General features: G+C 43.5%; 1 protein-coding gene across 3 annotated transcripts in view; it reads right to left on the bottom strand.

The window, feature by feature from the left end:
* The window catches only part of UCKL1 (uridine-cytidine kinase 1 like 1), a 332,854-nt gene that overhangs the window by 268,182 nt on the left and 37,982 nt on the right, over positions 1-26,690 (bottom strand). Inside the window, exon 1 of one of the 3 annotated variants that reach the window (XM_069243250.1) lies at positions 2,958-3,461. The exons of the other annotated variants lie outside the window; for them this stretch is intronic. Coding sequence (XP_069099351.1) covers positions 2,958-3,025 — 68 coding nt within the window. The 5' untranslated portion in view covers positions 3,026-3,461. Of the gene's footprint in view, positions 1-2,957; positions 3,462-26,690 lie in introns of those variants that run through there. 3 annotated transcript variants of the gene reach the window in all.

The raw sequence follows: 26,690 nt of genomic DNA, 5'->3' as shown, positions 1-26,690 counted from the left end.
ACCGTGTTGTTATGGCATGTGTTGTTCCGGTATGCGTGGTTCTGTCATCAACCAGCAAGATACTGAACAGGAGTAAGCTTGGGGCGAATATCCTAGTTCAGGTAAACGCTCTCAAGCTCTCAGATCAAATGAAGAGACATATGTTGGAAGTCAAAAACAGGTGGTAACAATTGTTTCGGGATATCAATTACCATGAAGAGTATATGGAGGCGAAGTTAGAACACCAGCAGCTGTCAATAGAGTTGGAAGGAAGTAAATGAATAGGGAAGTATCACATTTCTGCAAGCGGAATAATTTGAGCTGGATGAAACATGAAGAAACTTCTCATACGCATCCTTCGTACATTAGACACGATGAAGTACTCTAGCTGTCCTCTGGCTTTTATTGAGCACGGGTATGTGTCTGATCTGTACTGGACTGAACGGATCGAACAGAGGGGGGAAACAAACGAAGAGCCTAAGGAGAGGACACAAGGGGGTCTGTAGTCAGTAACGTGTCTAAGACAGAAAATAGTATGATCGTAAACTCTTTTAAAACTAATAGAGGGATAGATGCAATACTGGAAATGCAAAGGTCCGACATGGCAACCCAGGACCAAGTGGAGCCAGGCTTTCACGAAGAACAACTGGTCTAAGTTGGTGAAAAAACAATAGGGCGGAACAAGAAGAGGCTGGCAGGCCTGGTATAGGATTGGTAAACCCCAAAACACAAAAATGTTTAGATTATGAAAAGCTGGGACCATGGCAGGTCATTATTAATAAACAGGACTGAGTCACTTTGTTTAGAGGGTCGGAAAGCTTTCCTGTATAGTATATTTTGTAAATTAAAGGGTCCTAATAGCGTATAAGGCAAAATAGGAACTGAATACTAATTTGAAGGTTGAAGGGACCTTTTATCAAAACTCTAAAAGCATATCCCGGTTGTTAACGTAAGAGGATTTCTTTAAGCCTTCATTGGACGACAGGGACATAATAGTGTTTGTGACATAATGTCCCTAGCATATTAATCTGTGAGGTTTATCCTGCCTCCGTACTAACACGACCTAAAAACATAAAAGCGTGTATGTGAAGTTTTCTCCTGGCATTTACGTGCCTCCCTGCCGGGACTACCATGACATGACTACAATCTATAACCCCCATAACACAGAACATCGTGCAGTGTTTGCCATTAAAATGTCGTCCTTTAAATAGCAACCATAACCATCTTCCTAAAACCCGACAATAAAAGAGGCACTGGTAAAGTCAAGAAGTCGGGCCTTTTGCAAGTTGGTGTAATGGTTACCTTTTTTGTTGGAATCATAAGCCACAAAAGAAAAAAAAAACATAAAAGGCGAAGGACGAAACTCGCCGCCACTTATACATGGTGGCCACATTCTTGTATTAAAAATGTTTAACAGTAAGAACAATTAACCATCACGTATCATTTTACTAGAACAGAATACAGTTTCATAGTGAGCAAGTCTATTTAGAACACAACCCTTTTTAGTTCTAGTGCACATTGCCAGAAATTAGGATTTCAACTGGTGCGAAGAAAAGGTAATATTGAGCTTCAATTACTATGACAAAGACATAGTTTAAACACATGAGGATAACTTAAAAGGCTAAATAAAGACCGGTAAGTAAAGCTTTTTTTATTTCTAATGCACAATGCCCGAAAATAGGATTCCAAATGTGGCGAAGAAATGGTAATACTGAGTTTGAATTACTGAGACCTGAAGACACATTTTAAACACAGAAGGATGACTTAAAACAGTGGTTGCCAACCTTTGGACTTCTGTGGACCCCTACTTTATAATTACTGGAACCCGAGGACCCCCACTGAATTATTATTGGAATCCGGGGAATCCCAATTGAGTCATTACTAAAAGCTGGGGACCTAATCTGTTAATATTATGTAATTTTCTCAGCAGTCGCGGACCCCCTGAGGAGGCTTCGCGGACCCCCAGGGGTCCCTGGACCACAGGTTGGGAACCACTGACTTAAAAGACTAAGGCCTCATTAAAACGACCGCCGATGCTACGGGCACCAGTATACCGCCAGTGCTGGCGGTATTTCTGGCTCCCTATTTGGATTTTCTGCTGGGCCAGCGGATGGTAACAGTGTTACCGTCCGCTGGCCCAGCGGAAAAGTCACATCAACATTGCTGCCGGCTAGTAATAGAGCCGGCGGCAATGCTGATGTGCAGCGGGTGCAGTAGCACCCATCGCGCATTTCACTGCCCGAAATTCGGGCAGTGAAATGCATGATGGGGCTGTGCCGGGGGCCCCTGTACTGCCAATGCCAAGTGCATGGGCAGTGCAGGGGCCCCCAGGAGCACCCGAAGTCCCCCTTACGGCCAGCCTTTCCATGGCCGTGTTCACCGCCGTGGCCAGTCTGGCGGTTGGGGATTATCTGACGGTATAGTGGAGGGGCCGGCGGTATGGCCCCATTACGACCGCAGGCCGCCAGGGTCATAATGAGGCCCTAAAGACTGGAAAGTAAAGCATTGGCCCTCGGTTTACAAAGCCCCTCTATCCATGGATATATTTATGCATTTATCATTTTTTAATTAAATGAGACAGAAATGTAGCTAAAGCGGTCTCTACACCAGACCTAGAAAAATATACATTACTATAAACAGCCATCGTGGTTAGCAGCTCAATACATACTGATGAACCGAAGTGGTGGTACTGCAACTTTTATAACAAACATTTCTCCCTTTGGCGTGTGTAGTTGTTTTACGTCGTTTCTAACTGAATACCTGTCACCCTACAGATCTGCCACTTACTTCACCGACCTCAGAGACGATGAGAGGGAGTAGGTATGCCCTGCTGAATATGTCTCTATGATCAGCACATCATTCCAACTAACAAATGCACGAGCTCACAAAGTTATATTAATGTACGGAGACCAGCAATTAACTTGTGGAGTCAACAATTAGTTGACGGGATGAGAAGTCAGCTCACCCCATGCACTCACCTGTCCTCGGCCCCCAGGGCCCAGCAGGCCGACACCCTGGGGCCTGCACAGTCAGGAAGGAGGCTCATTGTGAGGGAGGTGCTGGGTTGCTGAGGCCTATAGGTTGGCAGCCTTCAAGGCACAGGTGGCAGCCCCGTGCTGGCGCTGCACACCTCCTGGCACATGGCTGTGTGCTACTGGTGTCTGCTTCGGGGGCGAACCCAGGGAGGGCACGGTCCAGTGTTTCCAAAAGTCCTAGAAACCGTCCGAATTCCCCGTTATTGCGTGCAGGACGGACGCTGTACCAGCCGCAGTCCGCTGTCACCAGAAGCTGTGTGAACGCCACAGTCGAGTCAGGGCACGGGTGTGTGCGTGTCTACGAGGGGCTGTGTACACACGCCAGTTCACTGTGTGCGGACCTCCGCTGGTGTCCGTCCGTACACCGTCACAATGCTCTGTACGGGCCGCTCCGTGCACGCTCCCGCCGTAGACCCCGGAGCTGGGGAAAGTGAGCGAGGCAGAGCCCGCCACTCGGCAGCATAAGAGGATAGTTTTCCACAGATTATGCTTCTTACCGATATTAATAGCGCAGACTTTGTAAAAATGGAAACATGCCCTTCCTCTGCCCTGGCAGTCCTGAGATGAAAATCACACGTGTGCAAACACACCACAGGCATTCCTAACAACACTCTCAAATCACACGTGCGCACATAGAAACCAGCGCCCTGCACACCTGACACACGCGCACTCTAATCACACGTGCGCACACAGAAACAAGCGCCCTACACCCCTGACACGCGCACTCAAATCACAAGTGCGCACAAAGAAACAAGCACCCTGCACCCCTGACACACTGCACCCCTGACACACGCGCACTCAAATCACACGTGCGCACACAGAAACAAGCGCCCTGCACCCCTGACACACGCACTCAAATCACACGTGCGCACATAGAAACAAGCGCCCTGCACCCCTGACACACGCGCACTCAAATCACACGTGCGCACATAGAAACAAGCGCCCTGCACCCCTGACACGCGCACTCAAATCACACGTGCGCACACAGAAACAAGCGCCCAGTACCCCTGACACACGCGCACTCAAATCACACGTGCGCACATAGAAACAAGCGCCCTGCACCCCTGACACGCGCACTCAAATCACACGTGCGCACACAGAAACAAGCGCCCTGCACACCTGACACACGCGCACTCAAATCACACGTGCGCACACAGAAACAAGCGCCCTGCACCCCTGACACGCGCACTCAAATCACACGTGCGCACACAGAAACAAGCGCCCAGTACCCCTGACACACGCGCACTCAAATCACACGTGCGCGTATACAAACACAAGCACCCCAGGTATGCACACTCTCAAATCAAACGTGTGCACATACAAATACAAGCACCTCAAGATATACACACACTCTCGAATCACAGGTGTACACAAACACAAGCACCCCAGGTATACACACAATCAAATCACGCGTGTACATACAAGCACCCCAGATATACACACACTCAAATCACACACGTGCGCATACACATACAAGCACTCCAGATATGCACAAACTCTCCAGTCACGTGCGCACAAACACAAGCACCCCAACTACACACACTTTCAAATAACACATGTACATATACAAACACAAGCATCCTAGACATACACGCACTCATATGACACCTGCGTTCACCAAAACACCACATGCGCCTACAGCAAGGACCGGCATATGCACAAAGCATTTGTGCCCACAAGAAACTACCAGCGGACCTATATGTATATACGTATTAAAAATCAATTCTATTCATTCTTGCTTTTCTTAAGCCTAAAGATGTATCGGAGTGCTTTACAAAGCGCAATACGTTGCATCAATATAAAGGAATACATGACTGAACCTTTAACACACAAAGCAAAGTAAAAATAAATTAATGGACGAAGAGAACATAGCCCCGAAAGCTTGACTCATTTTTTCAGAGGTGTTCAAAACGGTTCTTCTTAAATAAGGAAGCACACTGCAGTTGTCAAGGGGAGAGCAGGCCAGGAAAATTCCAAAGAACTGGCCTGTGCTTCTAACACCATAAAACACAACAGAAACCCAGTGTGGAAGCCAAGTTGCAGTCGAAACGATCACTGGTGATGAAGCTGAAATGAAGGTTTTATATTTATTAGCGCATAAACGTAGTGTGAAATAATCATGTGTGACTTTAACCAAACTAATAAAGATTGTACAGGGACAAAATGTGCCCTCAGAGTAGTTTGCCAACATTATAAGCGTGCTTTATATAACGTGATGTATTAGAAGTGCACTAATCCGACATAATCGTAAACGTGTGCTATGATTTGCTTGTTTGAAATGTTTTAGCTTAGCATAACTTTAGTGGAGGCTTTGGCCTAGTTGCCTGGTCTCACGGTTTAGATGCTCGTATTTTTCCAATGTGCTAATAAACGTGTATTTTTGCTTGAAGCTGTACTTTTCCACTGAGATCTTTCACATGCTTATCTTAAGGTTTCGTGCCAGCTTGGCATTTTTCTCTTTGCTCCAAGGTCAATCTGCAGGTGCGGACAATGGAAGCTCTGAAAGTGAGTTAATTGGTATAAAATGTTGCAACTTGCGTACCCGTCTCCAAGGATAATGTATGCTTAAGCAAAAGCTTGAGAACTGTCGTTTTTTGATTGGACAATTTGAAGCTAACCTATGAACCCTCCAATGGAAGACCCTACTGGATTTGAACTGTTGTCTATTTAAACCAGGTGCAAGAGAAGAAAGTAGCCATTACCAGCTATTGCCCGACATTGCGCCATTCCGTAGCTATTATGGCCCACCTTGCTGCGACGCCATTTTGATAGAGACTCTGATGCTTTCTCTAATCGAGAGAAAGAGACTTTAAATGATTCTTGCCCTAGAGACTTTAACTTTGATCCCTTTGCATGAAGTAGTAGTTTTATTTTGCCGCCGCGAGGCAATTGCCCCGTCCACCCCTGCCCCTTTGCCCCGTCCCATGCTGATCGAGAAACGGTACCTGTGAGACGAAGACTTCCTTGAATGCTGATTGTAATTGGTAAATATGAAAGGAAATTGTACAATTGCATTGTGTTTTCTTTTAGGTAACCAACTGCTGATTTTTGATAAGAGCCCTAGCTAGGAGTTTTCCAAATTAATGTTGCTAAATTGTTTTTGCATGAAGTCCCACATGCCAATGCTAATTTGAGGTTAGATGAGGATTCCTTTTGTTGCACGATGCAATTTGAGACCTTGTTATGCTGACTAAATGTATGCAATTAGCTCATTACAGATTATACTATTAGTGATTTGCATCGCTATTATCGAATGCCTTGTTATTCAAATGCTGCATAGATTGCATCTTTTCCACCATTATGGACAGCTATTAATGTTCATTTATGTTTATCATTTGGTGTTGAGACACATCTATATTGTGCTAGCTTTGTTAATATAGGGAAATAAATTTACTAACTTTGAATAAACTGGTGTGGTTATTCCTGACTGAAAGGTCAGGGTTCGCCAAAATGTATTCTGGATTAATTGTTAAGTGTTATGTTGATCAGGGTATTGCTTATGTTCGTTATTGATTATTGATTAGATTAAATTGACCGATACAGAGTAAGGAGAGTCCCACTTAGCCAAAAGATTCATCGGCCTAAAGAGCGTCCAAATACAGGTAAATTATTAGTACGGAACGCTCCATCAGTAGATGGTAGCAGAGGACGGTTTCGCCTTTTGGGACTCCGTACCGTTAAAGTACATGGTGTTGAATTAACGGTTTCGACTTTTGACACTCCACTCGAGAAGTTGAATTAGATTGTTCTTGGGTAAAATAGATTGACAGAATGATGATGGGCTAGGTCCACCGCGACTTTCCCGGGATCTCGGAGCTTGCGAATGAAGGTGTGAGATCAGCGTTGGCGGTACTTGTGATGGTATGAGTGAAGTTAGGGTTTTGCGCTTGCATAGCTTATTGCCGCAGATTGTGTGAAAAGGTTGCGAGGATTTTTTTTTCTTTTTAGAGGATAGCGGAGGTGCGACTCCGAGTGTAGAAGTAGGGAAGTCGTCGAACTTCATAGAAATAGCGGAGGTGCGACTCCGAGTGTGAGAGTAGGGAAGTCGTCGAACTTCATGTGCGTGTGGCGCTTTGTGCATAAAAAGGTCCACGTGGTTGTTGTTGTTGAGACGGGCCCTGCGAGGTCAAGAGACTCCGGAGTATGTTGTTTTATGTTGTGGTCTGGGCGGTTTAGTAGGTTGATCGGGCGTGGTCAACGAGTCGGTACGTGTGTTAAGGGAGTGAAAGGAACTTCGACTTCGGGCTCTGACAAAATTCTAAGTGCACTAGAATAGGTCATTGACAAGTTGAGAGCAGTCTGCGGGTCAGATTTGCTTGCGAAAGTGGGGACCGAGAAAGATGGAATAACTGCTGAGGCTAGTGAAAAATCCCTAAGGTCCTGAAGCGATTGTGTTACCCTTCCTGTAGTAAACCGACAGATCTGTTTTATTTTGGTAGCTCGCGATACATGCAAGAAGTTGTTACGAGAGGAGCTGAGTGAAGGAGGACAAGCCGCGAGGCTTTGTCGGCCGCAGTGTGTGTGAGTGTGACGTCACTAGGAGCCCCGCTGGGATAGGTTGGTTGGAGAGAAGGGTCGCACACGGATTGGACGCAGTCCGTGGGGCTCGATTGGAAGGGGAAAAGGCAAGCGAAGAGTATTCCGGGAATTAAAGTCACCTATTGATTACAAACTTTGTGAAATAAAAGACGAGAAAATGACATTTTTTAAAGCATTAAGGAGTGCGATGAAGAGGGAGTCTTTCATTAAAGCGAGCGTAGGAGAAGAGACGCCACCCGAAGGTACACCAGCTTACATTGTAATGGAGGAAAAAGGGGTAGCTCCGTGCCTTTGGCTAAAGCAATGGCACAAGCTGACAGAGAAACATGGGAGCGTAGCGTTCCCGATCCATGGGACATTCAATATAAGGATCCTAGAGAATTTGAGATTCGCGATGTACGACATGAAGGTACCTCCAAGGCCAGCACAGTTTGAGGCTCTAGCAATTTGGGAACTGATGGCTAGACAGCAACAGCAAAATAAGTTCGAGACAAGGATAAGAAAGGTAGAAAAGACACTAGCGGACGCTAGGTGGGATAATGCACAGAAGGTGTGGAGATCAGATGTATTGCAGGGGATAAAATCGTTTCCCGCAATCACTAAGGAAGAAGAGGAGACAGGTAAGAAAGCTACCTGTAAGACAAACAGGAGGTGTGCAAAAGATAGAGAGGATGAGGAAAAGTTGAGAAGAGAAGAGGAGTTAGAGGATGAGGAGTTGATCATGCAATTGCTGAACGACCGTCCACCACCTTATGCAGAGAGTGGACAAGGTCCAAGTACCAGTTCTGCCCCTCCGGCATCGGTACAGAACGGTGAAACTCAGAGTTCAGGAGCATCATCGGGATCTAAGGACCCGAGTTTACTGTTCACCCCGCAGATACCGCAGGTTAGGAGAATATATCCAGATGTGCCCATGTTGAAACCAACAGAAAATTATCGGCTGCAGGTCCCAAGGTACTACAGCAGTGACAACAGTGCAGGAATGATTCTAGATCCAACCGCAATGGGAGGACAGAATGGTCACAACCCAACAGTGGCACAAGCTGAATCAACTCAGTTTTTGATGCCTCAAAAGCAGATGCAGGGGGGAAACGCACATGCTCAGATGACGGGGAGTCAGATGGGCATGCCGGCAATGATGACCCATAGTGTGGGAATGAACATGTCCCAGAACATGGGAAATGGACAGAACCCAGATGCGATATCCCTACCCATTACTGTAGGTCCACCGGTACCCTTGTACATGCAGCCAAATTCAGGTATGAGCAGTCAAGGATCAATACTGCAGAATGGGACAGAAAGGAGGTGCATAGAAAACACTCCAGGGATAACTCCGATAGCGGCTCAGCCAACTGGATCTGGGTCCTTGATGGAGTTTAGTCCCATATGTGCTCAGTCAACACTGGTGAGGTCGAGTCCCCCACTGGTGATACCGCTGTCATCGAACACTGAAAAGTTGCCGCAACCATCAATGGCAGTCAATGTGAATGCTACACTTATGGGGTTGAATGCACAACAGCTGACACAGTGGTTCAACAGTCTGAATTCCACACAAAGCTCAGCCAGTGGGAAGGGAGAAGACTATCTGAATAGGGTCAGGTTGAACATGGAAGCACAAGAATTGGTGGAAGGGACTATGGGTGTGAGTAGGTTAAAGTCCTACTCGGAAGAAGAGCTGAGGTATCTATGTCCCAGGATTACGAGAGAAGTGAACAAGGTACATAGAAGCCTGCAGGAAATAGCTGACAAAAACGGGGTTGACATAGACAAGACGAAACACTTGAGCAGGAGCTACAGATTGGATTTTGGGACTACAGACTTTGAACATATGAGGTCAGCAGGCATGAAGGCGCACCTTAGAGAATTGCTGCAGAGTGCACAAGTGTGGAGGTGCTTAGACAAGTGGGAAAGCAGGTGGGTAAAGAGAAAGGAAAAGAGGAGGGACAGTGCTACAGAACTCAACGAGAAAAGACCACAGAGTAGTGATGCAGTAACCATGTTACCAATGAGGGAGACAGCAGGGGGAAAATTAATACATGTACCATGGCACAGAAGCGACATTCAGTCTTTTACGGATGATTTTCCCAAACTGAGAGAGAAACCGATTGAATGGTATCAACAGACTGATAGGTTTGTGAAGCTTGCGAAATGCCTTTGGGAAGACCTGAACACTCTCTTTGAGATTGTGGTTCCGGCAGACTTGTGGGAAGATTGTAAAAGAGCTGTAGGTTGGCCGACAAGTGAACCAGAGAGAGATAGAGATACGGGTGCACCATCACCTATGGTGATGAGCCTGTACTATAAGGTGATTGAGCATTTGAAGACGAAGGTTGCCGAGAAAAATGTGGATTGGCAGAAGATCGATCGAACTGCCCAAGAGGCTAAAGAGTCGATTCATAGTTACTATGAGAGGTTGTTGAAGGCGTTCAAAAACTACAGTGGCACGGAAACAATAGAGGCGAAGGACATGCCTCATTTTGTGTTCAGATTTGTGGAAGGGCTGAGACCAGAGATAAGTCAGATGATAAAGTCGCATTTGATTTGTTGGCAATCGAAACCGATCGATGAGGTGTTGAATTATGCGAAATACTGTAGCGACGAAATTGAAGTGAAACAGAAAAGGTTGAAAGAGAAGGTGATGATGATGCAACTTAAAGCAGCTCAGACAGGTCTGCAAGGTTTGCAAGGGTTGCAAGGGTTCCAACAGCAGGCACCGCAACCGCAGCCGCAGTTGCAGGGAAATATGATGTTTCAGCCACAGGCGAGAGGCAGAGGCAGAGGAGGTTTTGGGAATAATGGTCCGGATTTGAATACTGTTGTGACTTCGAATGGTGTGCAGGCATTGAAAAAGGTGATGCCGTGTCACATGTGCGGAATCGTCGGTCATTGGAAACGCGAGTGCCCGATGGTGGTGCAGGAAGGTGCAGGTGCAGGTGTTGGTCAGCAAAACAATGATGTCAATGCATTTCATACAATGAGGGGACCGAAAATGAGAGGTCCAAACCCAAATTTTCAGACCATAAATCAGTTGCAGGGATTACAACCTATGCAGCCGCAGCAGATGCAGATGCCCCGTATGCAGATGACGCAAATGCAGCCAATGCAACAGCAGTTACCCATGGTACCTAATCAGCAAATGCAAATACCTTTGGCACCAATGAGTCAGCAGCAAGTGATGGTTCCTCCACAGGTCTCGGGTCAGGTAATGAGTACAAATGGCACAGTACAACAGTTCCCATTACACAGTGAGATGGAATAAACAATGTATGGGAGAGTGAAAGTTCAGGAGAGGAAGGAGATTGTGTGCTTGCAGCATCCTTGGAAGTTGATCAAAAGGGTCCGTACGTAGAGGGAAGAGTAATGGGTCATCGTGTCTCATTCTTGGTTGACACAGGAGCCACACGTTCAACTGTTAAGAGCAGTGAAGTACCAAATTTGCCACTCTCAGGGAGAACAGTTCAAGTGGTGGGAGTAGCAAACAGGCACCTGACGAACCCCATCACAGATCCGGTACCAGTCAGCATTGGCAACTATCAAGGGTTACATAAATTTGTGGTATGTGACTCAAGCCCGATAGCACTGTTAGGGAGAGACCTATTGTGCAAATTGGGATGTTCGATTATGTGTTCGAACGATGGAATCAAAATTCAGACGAGCAGTGATGGGGAAGAAGAGGACAGTGTAGAAGGGGATGAGATGGAAACTGTCGATGAAGAGTATCCTCTGATTTGCCTTTTCCCGATGATAACTGAAGAAGATATTCCAGCTGAATTACGGGAAACAGTCGGAAAGGAAGTGTGGGATATGACAGGGAAAGAGGTGGGATTGATGAAAGGAGTGGAACCAGTGAAAGTGACTGTAAAGCCCAATGCAACCTTTCCCCAGACCCCACAATACCACATGGCACAAGACACCCTCATGAAAGTTGCCCAACTCATTGACGAATTTGTAAAGCAGGGAGTACTGAAAGAAGTGTTAAGCAGTCCATGTAATTCACCAATCATGGGACTAATAAAGCCAAGTGGAAAGGTCCGACTAGTGCAGGACTTGAGAAAAATAAATGACATCATAGTTAAATGTTGCCCTGTCGTACCAAATCCAGCTGTGATAATGTTTCAAGTCCCTTGCGATGCCGAGTGGTTCTCAGTCATCGACTTGTCACAAGCATTCTTTTCTGTGCCTCTTCACGAGGACAGCCAATTCCTCTTTTGTTTCAAATTCTTAGACAGAGTTTACAGTTGGTGTCGAATTCCTCAAGGGTTTTCTGAGTCACCGTCAATATTCAATCAGATTCTAAAGAAAGACTTGGAAGCGTTAGAATTGCCATCCGAGTCAACCCTAGTACAGTACATCGATGACTTACTGATTGCATCAAAGACAGAAAGTGGCTGCACAGCCGATACCATTGCCCTACTGAACCATTTGGGAAGGAATGGACACAAGGTGTCTCCTTCCAAATTGCAGTTCTGTCAGAAGAAAGTGAAATACTTGGGTCACCAAATAGAGAAAGGGTCACGGAGAATAATGAAGGAAAGAATTACAAGTGTACTTCAAATGAGTCCACCAAAGACAAGGAGGGAGGTGAGGAAGTTTTTGGGAATGGTGGGCTACTGTCGCCAGTGGATTCCCAACTTCTCAACTCTAGCAAAGCCTTTACTGAAGCTGACCCAGAAGGATGCCTTGGATCAAATTGAGTTGAAAGGAGATGAAATGGATGCTTTTATCGAATTGAAAGAATGCATGTGCAGGGCTCCAGCTTTAGGTATGCCTGATTACACAAAGCCTTTCACATTGTTTTGTCATGAACGTGATGCATGTTCTTTGTCTGTCTTGACTCAAGCCCATGGTGGCATAAACAGACCAGTAGCGTATTTTTCAGCTACTTTGGATCCGGTCGCAGCAGCACTTCCAGGGTGTTTGCGCGCCGTAGCAGCAGTTGGTATCAGCCTCACTCAGAGTGAAGGAATAGTGATGGGACACCCAGTAACAGTCATGGTCCCTCACTCAGTTGAGATACTTTTGACCCGCTCCCGAACGCAACACATGACCGGAGCAAGACTCACAAGGTATGAAACGATAATTCTGGGCTCACCGAATGTGCAGCTGAAAAGGTGCACCACGTTGAATCCAGCAACCTTGCTTCCTGGTGAAAATGCTGAAATTGAGAACGCTGAAGACGTCGAGCATGACTGCCTTCAGGTGACTGAATTTTGCACAAAACCTCGACCTGACATTAAGGATACTAAGCTTGATGAAAATGACCAAATTGTTTTCGTTGATGGTTCATGTCTAAGAGATGGGATGGGAATTTTGAAAGCAGGATATGCTGTATGTACTGTAACAGGTGTCTTGGAAGCATCCTGGCTCCAAGGAGTCTATTCTGCACAAGTAGCAGAACTTGTAGCCCTTACAAGAGCATGTCAACTGTCTGCATTGATGAAAGTCACCATTTACACTGATAGTCAGTACGGGTTCGGAATTGTGCATGACTTTGGCCAACTATGGTCACAGAGAGGTTTCCTGACTTCTTCAGGATCCCCAGTGAAAAACGGGGAGAGAATAAGGGAATTGTTACACGCCATTCAAATGCCAGCCGAAGTTGCAGTGGTAAAGTGTAGTGCTCATACAAAAGGACAGGACTATGTCTCTCTGGGAAATGCATATGCGGATCAAGTCGCAAGATTTTGTGCCTTGAACTGTATATTACTCAGAGATGAATGGAATTCAATAAGTGAACCAGAACTCGAACCAGCTGAAGCATTTGCCTTGAAGGTCGTAGATACAATAGATGAACTAAAAGCATTACAGAATAACGTCAGGGAGGACGAAAGAGATTCCTGGATTAAATCACAATGTATAAAGAGACCAGATGAGTTATGGGTTTCAAATGAGGGAAAATTTGTTTTGCCAAATAGTCTCTTATCGCAGCTTGCGCGGTTCTATCATGGGCAGGCTCACCTAGGGAGAGATGCCATGATAAGATTGTTTAAAACGGATTGGTTTAACCCCAGATTTCGCCAAGCTGCAGAAGCAGTTTGCCATCGATGTGTCACTTGCCAGCAGATGAACCCAGGGAAGGGAACGGTTGTGAACGCGAGCCACATTGGCAGAGCCAGTGGCCCGTTTAGTAGGATGCAGATGGACTTCATTGAGATGCCTGTGCATGGAGGTCTAAAGTATGTGTTGGTGATTGTGTGCATTTTTAGTCACTGGATTGAAGCATACCCTACACGTAGAAATGACAGCCTTACAGTTGCAAAGCTATTGTTGAGGGAGTTAATACCACGTTTCGGATTCCCGATCTCTTTAGAATCAGATAGAGGAAGTCACTTCAATAACGAGGTGATAAAGTTACTTTGCGAAGCGCTGAACATTGAGCAAAAACTGCATTGTAGCTATCACCCTGAAGCATCAGGACTGGTGGAGCAGATGAATGGTACATTGAAACCAAGAATGGCGAAAATATGTGCATCGACAAATTTGAAATGGCCTGACGCATTGCCTTTGGTGTTAATGTCAATGAGAAACACCCCTGACAGAAAGACTGGATTGTCTCCGCACGAAATTCTCATGGGCAGGGCCATGAGACTTCCTGCAATTCCCGCAAACGCGCTTTTGAATATTACAGATGATATGGTGTTAGACTACTGCAAAGGTCTGGCTGACGTGGTTCGCTCTTTCTCTCACCAGGTGGAAGCAACCACCTTGCCACCGATCCAAGGTCCAGGACACACACTGAAAGCAGGGGACTGGGTCGTGGTAAAGAAGCACGTGAGGAAGTCGTGTCTGGAACCCCGTTGGAAAGGCCCTTTCCAAGTGATCCTGACGACAACTACCGCTGTGAAGTGCGCCGGGGTTCCCAACTGGATTCACGCCAGTCACACAAAGAAAGTGTTGTGTCCCACAGATGAGGAAGTTGAAGCGCTGAAACTGCCAGTGCCTGATAAAACAGTGCTGAGTGCTGAGACAGAGCAAACCCGAACTGAAAGCGAACAGGCAGAAACAGGAGAGAGAGAAATATTCTCTGAGGACGAAGCAACAGACTCACTTGGGGAAGACCAAGGAGAAACCTCAGATAGCGACGAAGCAGCTGAAGGCGACAAAGAACTTGAAGCAGCTGAGGGTAGCAAAGAGCCTGAAGCAGCTGAAGGTGACAAAGAGCCTGAAGCAGCTGAAAGTGATAAAGAGCCTGACGAAAGTAAAGGTGACGAAAGGCTCGAGAGAGGTGAAGAAGCAGGAGAGCCTGATCAGAGGAGGGCTTTCCCAGAAGCAGACGATACAGAAAAAGAAAAAGAGAACGTGATTGATTCCCCAGAAGGAGGGGACAAGGCAGAACAGAACGAAACAGTTCAAGCTTCCACAGAAAAGATCGCAGGTCCATCAAATGGACACGGTGCAAAGAGGAGACTAAGTATATCACCAATAAAACTAAGAACTAAAGAAAATTTGAACGACGGAGAAAGGCCAAAAGTGAAGGAGAAAAGAAAGGAAGTGTCTGTCGTGGTACCATCCTTAAGTGAAGGAAAAGACTTGGCCAAAGAGGAAAGTACCAGTGAGGCAGAATCGAAAAGGGAAGCAAAATTGAAAAGGAAAAGGATACCAAACAGGAGATATTCCGGTCCAGAATGGGCATATGTAGTCAATGACGATTGGACTGACGAATTTGTATCTCTAAGCCTCGAGAACGAAGAAGAAGAGATACCAATAGAAAAGAAAAGTTTTATGGACTCTGTTGATTGAAAGGGTGATAAATGACATTGCTTGCTACAATCTAACGTGATACAACCAGCTGAGACATTGCTAAACCGGATGAGACATTTGCTGAACCGATAAAAAGACTGAGCTATTGATTGAACTTTGAAAAAAAGAAAAAAAAAAAAAAAAAGGACTGAGTTATTGCCGAATTGAGACAAATGCTGCTAACCGAGAAGTGACTGGCCTCTTGAAGAAAACTGTGAACATTGCGCTCGTTCAGCTTTGTAACTGAATTGCTAATTAGTTTCTTTATAGGTGCTTCTAGCTCTCTGATTCTATACAGATCATGACGCAAAACAGTAGAATGAAATATTGTAAATATGCGTGTATAGGCTTGATAATTGCATGTGTACTAATAATAATGGCAATAGTGCTTGCAATGCATGGAAAGGGTGAGAATGAGAGAATTGATGCTTCTACTTTTGCTCCTGTTACTGTCACTGAACTAACCGCATTGAAAAGACTAGAATTAGATGAGACACTTGCATGATAAGAAAGAGCTTTCGTATAATGTTTTCTATCGCTTGCTAACAGAATATGTTGAGACTATGGATGCGAAAGATTGTTATGTGTGTACACAGATACCGACATCAATAAAGGAATGGGTGACTTATCACCACATGCCTCTTACATACGGGATTACATGTAGTATAGTAATGTCTAGATTTTATGGTCAAACTAACATACAGTATTTTTATTCAAATTATGATGTTACCTTTGCATATGTTCCTATAATAGCGCAGCTAAGCCAGATTGCTAAAGATTGGGATGCTAAAATAATGAGGGAATTTTTCGAGCCAATGCAACCTTTTGAAACGGCTCACGCTCGTAGGGAAAACCTTACCTGCTCGCTCTCTGCAGTAGAAATAAGCTTTTTAGATCGCACAGATGATAGAAGGGCACAAATGAATGCGAAATTAGAAACAGAGCTAAGTAAAAGGACTTCAGTAGATAATTATGATTTTGCCGCAATAAAGACACAAGGGAGAATAGCTTTAGATGCTTGGCATGTAGGGAAATTTTGTATATATCGAGGTGAATCTTATTATGATAACATTTTCGTAGGAGCGAGTGAGTGTAAACATACGTTTATCTTTAAGGCCAAATGGACATTCATGATGAATGGACTTGGCCCTGTCATACCAGGTGTATATTACATTTGTGGGTATAATGCCTATTATCGTCTTCCAAAGGGATGGTGGGGGAGATGTTATTTGGGTATAGTGTTCCCAAAGGTTTTTCAACTGGATGACTTATCGATGATTCCAAAGACATCTGGATCTCATCGTATCCAGAAAAGAGAGACCGCAGCTGCTGTGGTAGGAGATATATTTGGAGCCATGATTCCTTCATTGGGAGTTGTGTTGAATTCCATCAAAATAAGAAAGTTGTCTACTATAGTGGATAACATGTTGACAAAGTTTTCAGGTGCTATAATCCTGATAGATGCTGAACTTGCAGCGGAAAGAGCTACGACTCTTCAAAATAGGCTTGCTTTAGACATTCTTTTAGCAAAGGATGGCGGCGTTTGCAAAATGCTTGGTGCACGACACTGTTGCACGTATATTCCCGACAACAGTGTGAAAATTAAAACTATGCTTGCTAATCTAACAAAAGAGAGTGCAGATTTGAAGGAATTGAAAGAACCAGGAGTGTGGGAGAAGGTTGGAAAAGGACTTGCTTCAGTGGGAAATTGGATTGGGGGAATTTGGAATGGAATATTACTAAAAATAATACAGGGAATATTAATAGTACTGATTTGCATATTTGGAATTTGGGGAATAAAAAGGGGAATAATAATGATTATGGAAAGAATTAAAAGAAAGAAGGAAGAGAAAATGATGAAAAGAATGGCAGAAGAATACAAAGCGAAAACTAGGGGAATTAAAAGGAAAAGAGAGCTGACAGAATTTTAATGGAATAAAATTTGTGGGAATAGTTTGTGTGATGACAAGTAGTCATCAGAGGAGGGATTGATGAAGCTGAAATGAAGGTTTTACATTTATTAGCGCATAAACGTAGTGTGAAATAATCATGTGTGACTTTAACCGAACTAATAAAGATTGTACGGGGACAAAATGTGCCCTCAGAGTAGTTTGCCAACATTATAAGCGTGCTTTATATAACGTGATGTAATAGAAGTGCACTAATCCGACATAATCGTAAACGTGTGCTATGATTTGCTTGTTTGAAATGTTTTAGCTTAGCATAACTTTAGTGGAGGCTTTGGCCTAGTTGCCTGGTCTCACGGTTTAGATGCTCGTATTTTTCCAATGTGCTAATAAACGTGTATTTTTGCTTGAAGCTGTACTTTTCCACTGAGATCGTTCACATGCTTATCTTAAGGTTTCGTGCCAGCTTGGCATTTTTCTCTTTGCTCCAAGGTCAATCTGCAGGTGCGGACAATGGAAGCTCTGAAAGTGAGTTAATTGGTATAAAATGTTGCAACTTGCGTACCCGTCTCCAAGGATAATGTATGCTTAAGCAAAAGCTTGAGAACTGTCGTTTTTTGATTGGACAATTTGAAGCTAACCTATGAACCCTCCAATGGAAGACCCTACTGGATTTGAACTGTTGTCTATTTAAACCAGGTGCACGAGAAGAAAGTAGCCATTACCAGCTATTGCCCGACATTGCGCCATTCCGTAGCTATTATGGCCCACCTTGCTGCGACGCCATTTTGAAAGAGACTCTGATGCTTTCTCTAATCGAGAGAGAGAGACTTTAAATGATTCTTGCCCTAGAGACTTTAACTTTGATCCCTTTGCATGAAGTAGTAGTTTTATTTTGCCGCCGCGAGGCAATTGCCCCGTCCACCCCTGCCCCTTTGCCCCATCCCATGCTGATCGAGAAACGGTACCTGTGAGACGAAGACTTCCTTGAATGCCGATTGTAATTGGTAAATATGAAAGGAAATTGTACAATTGCATTGTGTTTTCTTTTAGGTAACCAACTGCTGATTTTTGATAAGAGCCCTAGCTAGGAGTTTTCCAAATTAATGTTGCTAAATTGTTTTTGCATGAAGTCCCACATGCCGATGCTAATTTGAGGTTAGATGAGGATTCCTTTTGTTGCACGATGCAATTTGAGACCTTGTTATGCTGACTAAATGTATGCAATTAGCTCATTACAGATTATACTATTAGTGATTTGCATCGCTATTATCGAATGCCTTGTTATTCAAATGCTGCATAGCATGCATCTTTTCCGCCGTTATGGACAGCTATTAATGTTCATTTATGTTTATCATTTGGTGTTGAGACACATCTATATTGTGCTAGCTTTGTTAATATAGGGAAATAAATTTACTAACTTTGAATAAACTGGTGTGGTTATTCCTGACTGAAAGGTCAGGGTTCGCCGAAATGTATTCTGGATTAATTGTTAAGTGTTATGTTGATCAGGGTATTGCTTATGTTCGTTATTGATTATTGATCAGATTAAATTGACCGATACAGAGTAAGGAGAGTCCCACTTAGCCAAAAGATTCATCGGCCTAAAGAGCGTCCAAATACCTCGCTTCGAAAGGCATTAGCGGGCCGTTTAGCTTTGCTAGCGCTTGCTACCGACACTGAACAGCATCTACCAAAGTAAAAACAAGCATTGGCACAGCCAATAAGTCTCACTTGCCTCCTAGCCCTGAATAAAACACCGAAAAAGCCTGCTGGAGTGAAAAGGTAAGATAAGTCAACAAACGGCTGCAGCAACATTAACACAGCATAGTATACACTATTACCAATGTCAGTTGCTCCGGCTTATCAATGGAAGTTCCTTTTCAGACATTGTGCATTTAGGCACAAAATAACTCCTTCCACATATACTCTGTCACTCATCTTACACTCATGCATACCCTTCTTCCACCAACCTGCTCATTCTTGTTTTCACCAACTCATACAAAAAACACAAAAAAACTCCAAGCATATGCCTAATAAAGGAAAATAATCAAATAAAAAATAAAAATAAAAAATGCTGCCTAAACCGGGAGGGCATATATTTGTAATACAAAATGAATACAAAATGCAAACACAGCAGTAGCCGGCCATCTTTGAACGGTACTGTGCATTATGTATAACTGTTTTGAACTTTCCAATATGGACTACCACATTTAGAAGACACTTGCTAGCCATTGTGGAACAATACAACTATAATACACTAAGGACTATGGTTATCTGGAGGCGAAGAAGGACTGTAGGGTAGAATCAGAACAGCCATGACAACTCATTAATTAATTGTTTTTTTTTTTTTACATTGTTGACATTTTTATAAGGGAGGCCAGGCTGGCAGGACTTAACAGGGCTGGTCTTTTGTCACTGGGCAGAGTCAACTATCCTGCTTGCTGGCCTCCAAATGATCTCTGGTAATTTTAATTTCCAGCTGTTCAGCTAAAGTGGTCTTAACTTCAACTTATCATAACTCTCCCTTTTTGAACGTGGCTTATTTGAAGCCACAGAGTTAATCAAGCCTTGTATGTCCTGTAACGTAATCAGTAGATTACATTGTTATTTGCATCTGAATAAATACTCATCTATACCTAGAAAATTATTTTTTTAAGGGAAAACTGTGTTCTTTTAAGCACTAACGTGCTTGGAAAAGAATGTGCTTACCTACTATTCAAACTTCACAGGACGAGCTGGTTGAGGCTCTTGTGTACATGAGCGAACCAGTTGCACTTTGCTGAAGCCAGAGTCCTGCTAGGCCAAAAAGATTCAGCAACACCCAGTGCTTTGCAGCTTCGGTGGTTCTTTACAAGGCCATCCACTGGTGAAGTCTAAAATTCCACAAGCTTAAGACCCCTGTGGATGATAGCTGGAAGTCACCAATGCCAACTGATATCTAGACAGAATTTTGGAACACAGTCTGCAACTGAGGCAGTGAATGTCTCCCCATAACAGATGACCGTGTTTTCAATGGCAATAACTAATTGCATTCATAGGAGAAATGCTCTGCCACTGAAGTGTATCATGGAGCTGACATGTCTATTTTCCCTTTCCTCACCCTTTACTTTAAAACCCCCTGCACTCATTCCTATCTTTAAATGACATCCATTGAAACAGCTATATTTCAGTCGTAGTTTGAATTCAGGAATTTGGTCTTTGGGCATTTTAGAGGCCACTGTTACTAATTTCATTGCAGACTTACATGTCTAGTGATCTTTATTTCTGGAGTGGTCAATAAATTGACCGGTAAAGGCCAAAGCGCTGCTGCCACAAATATACATCTCAGTGAGGTTTTCTTTTACTGATAAAGTGTTTGAGAAAAAAAGCTCAGCACTTGTCACGTCTACAAGTGGAGGTGTCTTTAGAAAAAGACATCCCCCTTGAGGATGTCGGAATGGCAACATAACATAATGGTGGAACTTGTAGCAGATATCTAAGGACCTATAGCTCAGCATCTTGTTGACATGGATTAGTTGTTATGCATCCCTAAAGTTGTGGCCACTACCATAACTGCTGGTACCACGATCATGCCTGCTCCCAATAAACTGGTTTTCATGTTTAGTTTTCCTGCTACTAAAGTCAGCAAATGGTCGACCATTCTATGGTACATATTTCACAAACTTTGCTGAATTGCACAACCAGAACTCACCACAATGGCCTCAGGCAAAAGGGATAATGGAGCAATTCATGGCCACCCTGAAAATGGCCAATTGCATTTTGACAAGGTCATGAAGCAGTCTGAAGTGCTACAGCGGTACCCGAGACTTTATGGCAACAACTCACATAAGGGGCAAATCTTCTGTGAACTCTTCAGTATAAGCTTAGAACCAGATTCCTTGCAGTCATTTAGATGGTAGATGGTAGATTTAACAAATATTCGGTGAAAGAATGTGCAGGGTGGAAAGCAGAGCCAGGTCTTCACGATTATATCAAGGTGATCATGTATTGGTGTGACTGAAAAACTCTTGTAATGAAGAGCCACTTTTGACCCACTCTGCTACAAAATAACTCACCTAACGGGCTTCATGACCACAAGTGGAGGGGTGGCACACACTTATATGCAACTCCTACGTCTGCATGCTCAATGGAGATTATTGCAAACATTCTTCCACTGATGAAGTGTTAAGACATCAAAGAAACCCTAGAAGAGGAACGGACGAGTTCACACCTGGTTCAGTTTCTCCCTCACCAAGTAATGAAACTCTTTCCTCTTGTCCTCTAAAGCTCCTCAAAAGCAAACGTGTGGAAAGCCTATTACCCTACAATGGCTAGTCTCTGTGAGTTATTGTTTAGTTGAGGGGAGAGGTAGCAGTGTCAGAAATGCACATTGCATCCTACAAGCACATCAAGATACTTCTGGTGCACACATCGCAAGGACATGGAAGCAAGAACTTGGGAGGCCGTATGGAATCAGTAAACAGAGGCAAGACACAGACTGTGAAGGTGACTGTTTATGCCTAGAATAAAATAAAAAAAACTGTCTCTCACGTACCCTGTATCTGTATCATTGTGGCTGTATCATTCAAAACAGTGCCATGGCAATCAAATGACCACTACCTTGATACCTGTTTCTGGTATGTAAGATCTGTATTGAGGTGAGTTGCACTTAATTGAGCATTTCAGGGAGCAATCCAGTTTGCAAGGTCAGGAACATTTCTAAGACTGTCTGTCTGATTTTATGCATGCCAAATAACTGTGGTTCCGATTACACCATCAGTTATCAATGACGTTTACCATCTTTCCACATACATGTGGTCTTTTTTCACCAGCTAAGCAGCTGGCTTCTGTATGCAAAGCAGTGGCACGTAGGGAAAGGCAGCCATCCTACTTACAATTTTTATTGTGCATCAACTACATCAGGGCAAGTGTGATCCTTCATTTTATGTTGTGAGAATTTTAAAATGTGATTCATCCACCCAGCTAGTTTTACTATTGGTAAAAAAATTGTATTATTCTGACATCTGAGGTCAGCAATTTTAAGGAGTAAGTTTGGGGAACTAATTTTTAGACTTATTTATGTTTATTTATCAAATTGGACGCGTGATTACTCCTCAGGATATAGATACTGGTGTATTATATTCTTAATCATCACTGTTTTATGGAACCAGTTTCCTTATTGAGTACAGCCTTTCATTATATTAAGTGATGCTTATCTGGCTGCTTATTTTTTGCTTGTTTTTAAACTTGTCCTGTTTCTTTTCATTGTGCTTTTCTTTTTCTTTTTAGTACCCTCCTGCTCCTATGAAGCTCTTTTTCTCTTTGTTGTGTATTGTACTTTAATGGTTTGTTTTTTACTTACCGAAATAAAGTTAAATGAAAAGGTGCCAAGTTACTTAGTGTGTGGGCACCCTGGCACTAGCCAAGGTGCCCCCACATTGTTCAGGGCAAATTCCCTGGACGTTGTGAGTGCAGGGACAAGTGTGCATACCGCATATGCGTGAACTGACGAAACGTCCGTTGTGATCTGTATTTCATTCCTGCAATGATGTGTGACCGTCGTAGGCGAGTTTATGCTCCTTAGGGGACAGACATTTGAACAATGGTCTGGAGAAATTATTCGATCATAGAAAAATTGATGGACTCACTAAGCAGCCGAAGGGTTTAGAATTCTAAAGGGGAACACATTAACATAAATGTATGACATTGCTTTTGATTCAAGGATGCAACAGGAAGCGTGGTGCTAGCATCTGGAACGTATATTTTTGTGCAAGGCTTTTCCATTGCTTTTCTTCCCTTTGCCGCACTGCGTGAAGTGGGGTGTATTTACAAAAAGAATCCTGCTCCAAGTAAGCGCTGAGGCCTGGAGTCATGTGTTTGGACTGGAATGGCACAAACATGCCTGAGTGTGAACTGATCCCAGGCCTTGCGTCAGTCACAGGGCTCTGGAAACAGCCCAACCTCTCTTGTCTGTCGTTATGTTATGAGCTTTTTTAGATCACCAGTATATGCCTTTTCCACCACCTGTCGGCTTTTTAGATGTCTCAGGGTATGGGGATTGATTGCAGGACCCACCATCAAGGGGCTTCTTTTCTTGTATGTAGCCCAAACTAGCCTCTTTCCATCATGCAGACCTCTTGTAGATTTTAAAATGCCTTCTCCCCTTGCCCTGGGGGAAAGCTGGCAGGCCCAACACAGGAGGGGCGAGTCCTGTGATAGCACTCCCAAAATACTGGCAGCAGAGAAGCCTAAGCTGCATACATACCAGTAGACTCCAAAGAGAGGCCTCTTCCTTGATTAACGCTGCGAAGGGGAAGTCTAGAGCGAACCAGGTGAGGTACATTAGATGCCCCAGCTCACTTCCTGCTCACAGCAGATTATGGCATGGTACCTGCTTACAGTCAGTCCACTTCGGATCAGCTGTCTTGAGCCACAGAAGTTTCAAAGAGGAACTATTTTGTTTCTGGGTGGCAGAATACTCCTGCTATCTCTGAGAATTATATAATTCTGTTTTAGGCATACCTCAATTCTAAAATATTTGCAGGCATTTCTCTTCCAGCACAAACGTTTCTAAATAAAGGCAGGGTACTTCCAGTCCAGTCTGAGGCCTTCTGCAGTTTAGAAACATACATATTACTGGCCTGATTTAGAGTTTGGCGCACAGATGCTCCGTCACAAGGTGATGGATATCCATCTGCCTTATTACAGGCGCTATAGGATATAATGCATTTGTAATAAGGCCAATGGGCGAGAGTAACCAGTCTGTCAAATTCTTAATCAGGCCCTTTGTCAGCCCCACATCTGCTCCTAGCCCATTCCTGTACCATCTTCCTAATCTGGCAGCAGTGGGTAGGAGATGTTGCCTGTGCTTCAAGTAGGAGGGGTACAAAACGTGCGCCATTACTTATCCTCGGTTCTTCATTAGCTTTCTACCATTCCCAAAGACAGCAAAATGGCGAGAGGAGAAGGAGGAGACAAGAAGAGGACTGAAAAGGAAGGAGTAATCTGGAGTCATTTTTTCACGTTTGCTTTATATTTTTCGGTTTCCATATTTTCAAATCCGGGCCGAGCCCATGTAAAGCCCTGGGTCCCTCCAAGGAAAACACCTTCAAGGTTTCCTTATCGATCTATATTCATCAGGACACTAGGTTTTCAGTCCGGGCTTTCATTGAATAATTTCGTGAATTCTGGAGATTCAAGAGCTTGGTTGTCTCGATTCAAATTACACACCAAATGATTTTTAAAGAAAACACAGAAAGGAAAGCAAGTCTATTATACAAGGGTAGGGTGCTAAGTATTTTGTTAGTTACAGAATTTATTATAGTGCTTTTATCCAAACCCCTTCAACAATGGCACAGACAGTGCAAAAAAATGTACAAGATGACTTTGGCTGGTAGCAGTTATTCAACGGATGATCTTTCAGTATGGATCTGAATGAAAATAACGAGGAGGTGTATCTGGCACCAAAACAGAGCCATAGCCAAGAATTCAAAAGACATAAGAAACATACAAGGTTGGCAAGGACAGGTCAACATACCTAGAAAAGAACAACACAGTTGACAACTAGGAACATATGGAGAGATCGAAGAGGATACATAGATGGGGGCAACGTTGTGGTAACATTTAGAAATAAGACAGATAAAGCAAAATTTACCCATAAACTAGAAAGGTAGCGAGTGAAATTGATACCTGTGAAAAGCGTTAGCGAAATAAGGAGAAGGAGAAAAAATAAGCCAATCTCAGGCATTCTGAATGACCCGAGGAGGAAATGTTAAGTATTTTGTCAAACCCACGTACAGAGAAAATCAATAAATCAAGTGAAAAAAAGACTAGACATTACAGTAGATTTAGAAGAGAGAAGAGAATAAGAAAGTTGCTTTTCTGGTTGTTAAAATTAATTGTTAAAATCAGAAATCGGCAATACTGTAAAACGGTAGCTATCTGAGGAGCGACATCTCAAGAAGAGTTGAACAGAGGAAGAGTAAAGGAGAGAGAAGGGAGGAAAGAAAACGAGACAGGGACTTGTACACGATGAGCCAGCTGGGAAATCAAGAACTTTAGTTTTGCAGGGATATAATTTGAAAAAAATAAATGGCCGGAGGCCAACCAGGCAGTAAGACAAGAAGAAAAAATGCTCCTGAATGCCTGTGCAAAAAGCCACAAAAGAAAAGAAAATCTGTCTGCCATCTTTATAGAAATCAGAATCCAGACTATAAAAAGAAATAATAGAAGAAAAAAGAATTGGTACGCAGAGAAAGGAGAAGGGGTCCAAGAAATGAAACTTGAGAAGCTCAATGCTGAAGCGAAAGGAGTGCAGAAGCCAAACATTTCCAGAACACTGAGAATAAACACCCAGAAAGGTAAGAAAAAAAGCTTTTGCAATGCAATGGGTTTCACATTTGCTTGAGTTAGAGCCACTGGCGTTGTAAATTCATAACTGGACTTTTCTTGCCACATAAATTGGTCAACCCTGCCTCATAATCCCAGTGGCCCTGCATATAATTAAAACACTTCCGTGAACCTTTTCCTATATCTGCAGCCAAAAATGAAAATGTTGCCATTTCGCACCCTAATTTAAACCTGCCATGCTAATTCCAATAGAATACCACATTCACCACTCCACCATCAGAGTTGCTGGCAGGCTTACTTAATTCCCAAAACAAGACAGCCAGGGAGGAGTACAAGAGCAATACACTAGAAGCGTCACTCAAACATATCAGGAGTGTTCAAACTGTCACAGTGTAATAAGAATGTTAAATTGGCCTGCATCATGGTCATAATTGCAATATGGAGAGATTAATAAAACATATACAATTATCATATACACCCATATTATCAGAAATAAACAATTGGCATTAGAAGGCTCAGAACAGCCCCTACAGGACACACAATGAAAATAGCATTTGTATGAAACATGGTCATGTTACCATACAGTTAGCCCCCAGAGGGCATAACCGCATGAAAAGAAAATGACCAAAAGTACTGTAGTGTAACCATATATTTAGCCTCCAGAGGACGTAGTGCATTACACATTTTCACGGTTAACAGGCCTACTACTATGATATTACAAATAAGACCCTTAAACCCTTCGCTGCCAGGTCTTTTCCCCCTCAGGTGCCAGGCCTTTTTTTGGCTATTTGTAACAGTTCGCGCTTAGCCCCTCATAACTTTTTGTCCACATAAGCTACCCACGCCAAATGTGCGTCCTTTTTTCCAACATTCTAGGGATTCTAAAAGTACCCAGAGTTTGTGGGTTCCCCTGAAGGAGACCAAGAAATTAGCCAAAACCCAGCAAAAATGTTGTTAAAAAATTTAAATGTGAAAAAGGGCTGCAGAAGAAGGCTTGTGTTTTTTCCCCTGAAAATGGCACCAACAAAAAGGTTGTGGTCAGCTTTCAGGAACAGGCATATTTGAATCAGAAAACCACATTTTTCAACACAATTTTGGCACTGTACTGGGACACACCCCGTTTTTACTTTTTTTTGTGCTTTCAGCCTCCTTCCAGTTA

This window comes from Pleurodeles waltl, chromosome 7 (genome assembly GCF_031143425.1).
Source record: "Pleurodeles waltl isolate 20211129_DDA chromosome 7, aPleWal1.hap1.20221129, whole genome shotgun sequence".
Taxonomy (NCBI): domain Eukaryota; kingdom Metazoa; phylum Chordata; class Amphibia; order Caudata; family Salamandridae; genus Pleurodeles; species Pleurodeles waltl.
The sequence above is the reverse complement of the archived record's forward strand: the minus strand, read 5'-3'. Positions and strand labels throughout refer to the sequence as shown.